Here is an 8,722-nt window from a genome sequence, read left to right as displayed (position 1 = left end):
CATAGCACATTAACACTGATGTAATTTATATCTCCATTAGGGATTTTTTTAAGAGGTATGCTAGAACTAAAACAGTAAGGGTGCTTGTACGCATGACAGGGGTTTAGTCCTCAGGGTTTTAGTCTGTGCCCCCTAAACTGAAACAGTGGGTTTTTAATTGAAGCCAGTTTCAATTTTTCTCTTGTATTACAGCCTGAGCCTGATCCTTTTTTTTTCTGGAGTCAGAGCCTGCCCGCAGCTGGGGGGTGAGCTATGGATGGGCCAAGCAGCCAGTGAGCTGCAGGGGGCCCTGGTCCTTTCCTCCACAGTGGTGGAGCCGCCTGGGCAGGCTGCTAGCGTGTCAGGTGCTGCGCCAGCTTGGAGGCAGCATCCGGCCTGATCCAACTCCAAGCTGGGGCAGCCCCAGGGGCCACCACTGCTGTGGAGAGGACTGAGGCCCCTTGCAGCTCACGGGCTGCTTGGCCCAGTATCTCACCCCTCAGCTGTGGGAGAGGCAGGCAGTCTCCGCTGGAAAAAAAAAAAAAATCTGATCTGGCCCCTCACCACTTTTGCCTTCAGCAGGCTCCTGTGCCTGGCAGGACACCTGGGGCCACCCAGGAGCAGGCTGGCTTGCCACTGGGGCAATGTGGGACGACGGCAGAATGTCGGCTGGGTTTGCTGGTGGCCAGAGAGGGCAGCAAGGACAGTGTATAGGGTGCTTGAAGCCCAGGCAGGTTGCTAGCTGGCTAGGTGCTGCCCCAGCTTGGAGGCGCCCAATCCAATGCTTCCTCAAGCCGGCCGGGGCTTCCAGCACCCCACACACCATCCCCACTACCTTTTCTGGCTGTCAGCACCCACACCCCATGCACTGTCTCTGCTGCCTTCTCCAGCTGCCAGCACACCCAGCCACTCTCCTGCTGCCTTTCCATGCTGCCCCCAGGGGCAAGCCAGCACATCTGGGGCAGACCAATCTGTCCTGTCAGCTGCAGGACTTGCTGAAGGCAGAAACGGCAAGGGGCCTGCCTGATCCTTTTTTTCTGCGGAGCCTGCAGCCAGGAGGCAAGTTGACAGCTGTGCAATTTGCAACATCAGGATGTAGTTTAGTTTGCAATGATGCAAACTCATCTAAAATCTCCAAAACTGGTGCACATGTAATGTGTGACACTATTAAGCCACACAAATGACATTTTTGTCATGTGCACATCATGATGACCGTCACATGTACAAGTGTCCTATGTTCACAGACTTCTCTGACAGTCAGTAGATTCTGGCCTTTATTAATATGACTATTATTTATTTATTTATTTAACTTAATTCTTTTTTCTCACTTTAAGGTAGCATGCCTGGAAAAATCCCTTCACAAACAGCAATCTAAGAAGGATACACATCTCAAGCACAGATCTAAAATGACTGTTTTCTTTGGCTTAAGTTGAGGAGGAAAAACTTTCATGTTTATTGCCTGTTGATGGAAGAGGACCATGAAGTGATTCATAGTAAGATGGTCTGTTCCAATACTGGATTGAAGTGAGAACCACTCTTTCTATATATGCTTTATATATACCAGCTTTAGTAATTCCAGTTCGGCTGGTAGCTGTCCAAACACACCACACTATCTTGCAGGAAGAATCAAACATGACAGCTGAAACCTGTAAGTAGTTCTCAGCAGTGCTATCTGTTGTCCTCTGCCAGAAGACAGCAAGCTGGTCTGAGTTCTTCAAACATGAAATGGACATTGGTTTCCTCAAAATCTGGCTTTGTCTTGTTGCTGCAAACTGACAAGCCCTGGATCTGCTTATTTGAATCTGATCCCTGTCTATTGGTTTAAGAAGCATCAGATAACTGTCCAGTCCTTCCACATAACCAACAAAAGGTCCCAACCAGCTGAAATTTCTGAATTCTGTTGTGGACCTAGTGAGAAAATGGAATTTCTCCTTATCCAAGCCAAGGCAGAACAGAAAACATCTTTATACAACCAACATCAAAGAGAGGTTCCCTAGGGCAGAATTTAACATAGGTGCCAGCTCCATGGCAATGTTACCAATATTACAAACTTCACTGTATTGGAGAAGTGCCATTTTTGGTTCCTAAAGCATAATTACAAACCGAACCCGGATTTATTTCTGTTAGGTAAAGGAATCTCTTCATAAGTTATTTTGATGTAGGGAGATTTCATTGGTAAAAACCAATATTCTAAGTTGTAAAAAAGGTAAAACCTCTGCTGCAAGATGACTTGATCAATTATTTTTAAGAGATTCCAGAAGAATTCTTTGACAGCTCGAGGAGGTTTGAATGGAGAGTAGAAGTCTCTTAGGGCTTCAGCCACTGTCCTGTTCCCTGGAGGTCCAAAAATAGATGTTTCATTCCCCAAATAAATGGGCTCCCCACTGAATAAAGTTATAGTGGTGTAGTTTGTTTGTATGTTGTTAAAAACAGCTCCTAAATCAGCCAGCTTCTGGTATGTTCTTAATACAAATTTAGAGCATTCATAAGATTCAAACCATACTACAGACTGCTGGTCTGGGCTGGCTCGAACTGTCCAGGTCTCATAGTAAATGCCAGTATCGTTGTCATATTTTACCCATTTTGCCATTTGGTTAAACATAATTCCTGTAAGAGACAACAGGGAAATTAGAAGCATTATGAAAAACAAACACAGACAGAAACCAGTTAGCTAGAAAACTTAAATTGCATTACGAAATCCTTTGTTCAGAGAAGTCAGTATCTTGGCATAATACATGTATCTACAAAGCCTCACCTGGATAATAACAAGGAGTAGCATGAAAATTAGGAGAGCTAACAAACCCTCTGGTGAGCAGGTTCTTCATTTAGGGAAATAATATTTAAATTGCTTATTTCTGTCCCCTCAAGAGCTACCGCTCCAGACTTAGCACCATTCACCCCATGCTTATGATTAATGATCTTTCCTCTTCTGTTTTACGCATGTAGTTATATATAGAGCTGACAGTGCTGTCTCTAACTAAGGCTAACCAACATTTTCCATTCTAAGATCCTGTTTCTCATTATTCTTAAACCTCTATCCAACTTAAAGTATCTGGGCTGAACTTTTTATGCCTCTTGCCCAAAAGATGCCTAACTGAACCTGCAAATAATATACTCTTTAGCTTCAGAATTTTAGATGTGCTGTAAAATTAAAAATTCCCTGGCAAAAAGTAGACAGGGCCATGAAATGAAATTAGAAGGAGCAAGGATGAAGTCAAGAAATGCCCCTGTGTATTTTCAGTAAGAGACCTCTTTAATTGGAACAATATTTTTCCCCCCAAATGTTCACATACTACACTCATGAAGCAGTCATGAAGTCAGGCTCATAAGCATCCCCAAATACTTGACATGTCTGCCAGTGCAGGGTTCAGCTTAGAGCTGAAACAGAGTTCCTAGGCCAATTTACTGTGCCTGGGAGTGGTGCCCTTCAAGCACACCACATGGCTCTGCTCTTTTCCTTTGCCAGTCTGAAATGAATGTTTTGCAACTGCCCGTGTTTTGATTTAATTAGCTTGACGTCTTAAGTCAGAAAGTTTCACAAAGGCATATTTCTCTTTGTGTACCAAGCTCAGTCTGTGCCACGATGTGTCAGAGTGGGCATGTACTTTTTTATTTCAAGATTTCAATTTTCAGATGAGAGGCTGTTTTGAACTCAGAGTAATGCACACAATATACATCAAGGAGCTGTTTTGGTAAGCAGTACAAAAAGACAAGGTGTAAATGCTCTATTTGTCTTGCAACATCTGACAGGGAGGCCCATTACTGCTGTTTGGTTTATTGCTGTGCCTTTGTGATTCTTAACTTTCAGGAGGATGGAAAGAGATTTGAATGGATGTTGATGTTCTTGACAATACATGTAGTTATGACTTGTCTGTTCAAGATCACAACACAATTTTCTCAGTTTTTTCCATTAAAACATTCATCTATTGCTTTGCAGCTGGAGATTGTGTTCTAGTGCAAATGTATGAAAAGAGTCCGGAATGATTTTGTATAAGCTGTTTTGCTATTTTTACACTTGAGAGGCTTGAGCGTATTGGGCAGGCTCTAATGTGACATAGCAAGCAACTCTCATTTAACAGCATCTCTTCAGCGTGTTTCCTATATTAAGAAAACTGCTAAAGTAACACTTCAATTTCAAAGCAGTAGGATCAGTCACTGCATACTACATGTGACTTACAAAAAGTGAATGGAAAGATACTGTTTGACTTGAATGCATGACTTTACACACTACGGTAAGAGTCACCATAGGATTCCTAATCCTACCTGTTATTGTGGTCACCAAAATCAAGGTTCCATTTTCTTTCCAGTGTGCATCATCAATTCCTTCATAAAAACAGGCAGCTCCCTGATTACACCAAAATGGTGCATCAATATTAGGTCTGAGATGTGGAAAGGTGCAGTTCCCAAGCTGGAAGAGTTCATACCATTCCATTGTGTAGTTTCTGCCAGTTAGAGAACTCCTGAAGCCAACAGCATCATGCATAATTTTCTGTGGAAAGGTTATGCAAGGAAAAAGCTGGTAAAACTAAGCTCAGTTCACATTGTACAGAAGTTTAGAAAAATGGGAGTCTATTGTGAAATGGTAGTTTTTATACCATATAAAAGCATTATCGATTACATTTCTCTGTATCATCTGCCTACTTCCAGTTGCCTACTGACAGCCCACAGTCAGTCATAATTACAGGGTGACTTTTCAACTAGAATTAGGAATCAAGTTTCCTCTTGCTTTTCAATACCCACACCCCCAAACTGTAAAAGGAGAGTTGCAAGAATCAACAAATGAAGTTCTTTCACGGGAACCCAATGCTACTCCAAGTAATAAAAATATTTAAAAGTAAAATAGGATTTTCTTTTAAAAAAAGAATTAAACAATAACGTAAGCACATCAGTGCAACCTTCAAGCATTCAAAAATCATAATTCAGACTCTTAAAGTCATTGAATTAGTGTTGAAACTCCTCAATTTATCAATAAGTATTTTATTTTCTTTGCTTACCCCATATATTTAACCTTTAGGGTTCACATTTTAATCTTATTCCTGCTAGTATAAGGGCTAGAAATGTAATTTACAAAACCAGTAAAGTTGAGATTCTTTTGTATTCATGTGACTCTAGGAGTTGAGGCTTTAACAGGAACATCAAATATTGTAAGATTCAAGCTAAAGTCATGAAAATTGATCAAACAGCTACGTGCATTCAACATCTAATTCCAGTCAATTTTTGCATACTATAAATTTTTCTTTTATTAAAAAAATCGTATGGACCTAATGAGATCTTTCCTAAACTCTAACTACAGATTGCTGTAAGAGATTAATTTAAATTGATCTTTGTCAGCAATGGTAGAGTCAGCGCAAAACAAATAAATATCTGTATATGCACACTGCATACTGCGATTGTTGGCACTGTCAGGCAACACCTTAGACTCCACAGCAAGTTTGAGTCTGTCAACAGTGCTGAATCGTGCTGTTTTCTCAGTCTAATTCAGATTACTTCAGTATAATTGTTTTCAAGTTTGGCATTTTTGATATCCTTGCAGTAATTCTAGTCCACGACCTCCAGTACTCCTCTTGCAAACGTACTAAAATATGGCAATGCATAAGCTTCTATACTTAAATCTGGAATAAATGAACTGCCACTTGACACTTGCTATTAAATTTAATTGATTTGCCAAAAGGGATTTGTATTAAATGAAGAGAGAACCTTACCAAATGCCCAAGCAGCCCCCCATATTTGAACTCCCACACCGGAGCCTGTAACCGATACACTTCAATAACATCCTCGTCTTTCATTATTGGGATGGGAGAACCAGTAGGACAGAAAGTATAACGAGCTTGACAGTAGGGATCCGATTTAGGGCGGTAATCAAAACGTCTACATCAAAAAACAAAAGTATATTAGTCTAATTTCAAAGGAAAGTCAGGATTTCACAGAATGTTTGTTTTAAGAGACCAAGCGTCAACACCTGCCTCTCATGGACTGATTTGAAGCTGAGCCCAATTTTAGAATACCCACAAAAAAATCAATGAAAGCCAGCGGTGCACATGCAGCGCCTTTGAAAGTGAGGTCCAAATAAATACCATCACCCTGCAAACACAGTACGTGAGAGTTCCCCAAGCTACTCTGATGCATGTTTTGAGTATTGGAGCTAAAAACTATAGCTGAAGTGTCAGGATATAGGCAACAGAATTTAGCTGTCTAGCAAGCAAGGAGCACCGTTAATCCCACTGGAATGGACTTGCTCTTTCACCTGACTTTGCCTTATAAAAATATGGGCACAAAACTAGAAGTTGAAATCTATTTTAAAAGTTGGACCTAAGGTTTGTCTGTTTTCCTGTGTAGACATCAAACCTATTCCAGACCAACTTCCATATGGAAACTCTAAGCCAGGAAAAACATCACTTTCATCCTCGAATGGCTTGGATGCTGATGTGTTATTCTGGAATAACTATACCAGTAATTTGCTCTATGAAGAAAACCCCTAAGAACCTTTTCTAGGAACTTTCTTCTTTCCCACTAAAACTTGAAAAAAACCCACAAACACAGAAAAAAAAACTAATTCCCTTTAGATATTAACACCACAGCGGAACACATTCCAGGGATCCCCTGGTTTTCTCTGATAAAGAAATATCCCCAATTTTCGGATTTAAAAAAGTAACCCAAAATCCACATTTTCCATGATCAAAATGAAATGCCACTATACGTATATCTATATTTTAGTGGTGTTTCATTTTGATCCCTGCACATTACTGTACATGAAACACAAAGAACAATCAGGAACACTGTGACTTCTCCAATGCAAGAGCTCCCTGCTGTCCCTCAATTTCTGTTCTAATTCACTATATTTCACTCAAGGCTTGTTTGCCTTTTTTCAAAAGGAACATTCAATTTGCAACCCTTAAACACTCTTTTCTTCACACCCTTGCAATAGCAAGCTATTTAATGATAGTGTTCAGGGCACCCATACACATGCCTGACACCTATTCCAGCACGTTCTAATTTGAACATGTCAGAGCAGCCTCAATTAATTGATGTTGCATGTATTCAGCATCCACTTGCTTCAAAATGGTGGGGGGGGGTGCTTTAGTTAAAGCTTGTCGAATAAGCTTTAAAGTGCCCCTGCTGCCATTTTGAAGTGTGGGACACTGAATACACAAGATGCTACGGGCACTTGAATCAGAGCGCTTCCCAAGAGCCGCTCTAATTAAAGCACCCTTACCCTGAAACATGTGTAAAGATGCCCTGGGTGATGGTAAGCCAGGAAATATGCACAGGAAAATTAAGGCCCTGCTGCCTGCCACAGAGCTCAGGCCCAGGCCCCTCGCAGCACACAGTAGGGAGGCTGCAAGCAGCTGCACCAAGTTCCTCAGTCTTGGCCCAGCTCATTACTGGTGGCAGGTCCACACATGTCTTGGTGTGGACAGCAGAAAAGGGGCTGCTCTGCCACAAGAAGCATGGGGCCCCTTGGAGCTCCCCCACCATCCACCCGAGGCGTATGCGCCAAGCAAAATATCTTCATGTGCCATGCTCCAGAGCATGGCCAATCCCTGATCTAAATTCTGTGCTTGCTTCCTATCCTATCCTCCACAGAATTTTAGAAGCTCCAACTATGGGAAGGAGCAATGCAAGGCTGTCCTATATACTCTCCTAATAAAAATATCCTTCCTGAGTTTCTTTAAGCCGTGTGTGTCTGCGTGCATGTGCGTGTGTGCCTGTCACAATTTATATGCGATCCAGGGATCAAATTTCAGTTTACTACAATGGAACCCGTGGCAGTACATGAGACCCTCACCATTTGCGGGGAATATGTTCTAGAGATCCCTGTGAATGGGGAAATCCTCGAATACTGTACTGTGTTGTCTGCGTTGAACACTTGTTCGGGCTTGTAACCCTTTTCCTTGATGATTTTAAGACACTATGGGGGATAATCCTGTGCTGCTTCATGGTCCATCAACTTCACTTTATGTAGGCTGTGCCTCTTTTTAAATTTCTCGAACCACCCCTTACTTGTGGAGCGCAGTAACGAAGCGTCATCACGCTGCGCGGGGAAAGAGCGTGGGCTGGTGTGGTGCACTGCAAATATTCAAAACCATGAATCATAAATCCGTGAATAGCAAGGGTTTCCTGTATTGACCAGAGCAAAATTAAATACATGCACAACTGGAGCCTAATATTTCAAATGGCTATTTCCAGGGCAAAATATAGCCATGCTGATTAAAATCAGGCAATGTGTACTAAAGCTTCTGTGTATGTATGCACTACTACTATCTCATATTCATTGGAAGAAGTATGTCTGTGGATGCTTAAAAATCAATGTGGGAAAATTTAAATGTGGCTACTTAAAAAAAAACAAATTTTCATCCTCAACCAATAAGCTTCCCAAGCTTATCCAGCATCACAGCCTCTCACTTCATACAGTGATTAAAATACAGATATTTTTTCCTTGGTACTACAGCTCTGGAATTGCAAGCAGGTATTTTGTTCCGCTTCATGCATTATCACCAGAACCGTTAGCTGAGTCTTGGTACCTTAACCCCATTTTCTGTAACGTCAAGTACCCACAGCTTTTATTTACAACCATGGTAATTAAAAGATAATGATGTACCAGCTAGAACAGACACAGCTTGATTTTCATATTCCAGGTCAAGTCTATGACACCTGCCTTCTTACTCATAAACTGAACATGGTGCCATTGAAAAGCAAGGACTTGTTACTAGTAACAGAGTCACATTATTTTAAACAGAAGAGC

General features: G+C 41.5%; 1 protein-coding gene across 2 annotated transcripts in view; it reads right to left on the bottom strand.

Moving 5' to 3' along the window:
- Positions 1 to 1,235: 1,235 nt before the first annotated feature.
- CLN5 (ceroid-lipofuscinosis, neuronal 5) overlaps positions 1,236 to 8,722 on the bottom strand; it is a 14,314-nt gene continuing 6,827 nt past the window's right edge. Inside the window, exons 2-4 of one of the 2 annotated variants that reach the window (XM_019525441.1) lie at positions 5,682 to 5,847; positions 4,243 to 4,468; positions 1,236 to 2,586 (exon numbers count right to left, since the gene is read on the bottom strand). In XM_019525441.1, coding sequence (XP_019380986.1) covers positions 2,075 to 2,586; positions 4,243 to 4,468; positions 5,682 to 5,847 — 904 coding nt within the window. In that variant the 3' untranslated portion in view covers positions 1,236 to 2,074. The remainder of the gene's footprint in view (positions 2,587 to 4,242; positions 4,469 to 5,681; positions 5,848 to 8,722) is intronic. The other variant, XM_019525442.1, reaches the window with a different exon arrangement.

This window comes from Gavialis gangeticus, unplaced genomic scaffold, assembly GCF_001723915.1.
Source record: "Gavialis gangeticus isolate Ggan-Ray unplaced genomic scaffold, GavGan_comp1, whole genome shotgun sequence".
In the NCBI taxonomy this organism is placed as follows: Eukaryota; Metazoa; Chordata; order Crocodylia; family Gavialidae; genus Gavialis; species Gavialis gangeticus.
The sequence above is the reverse complement of the archived record's forward strand: the minus strand, read 5'-3'. Positions and strand labels throughout refer to the sequence as shown.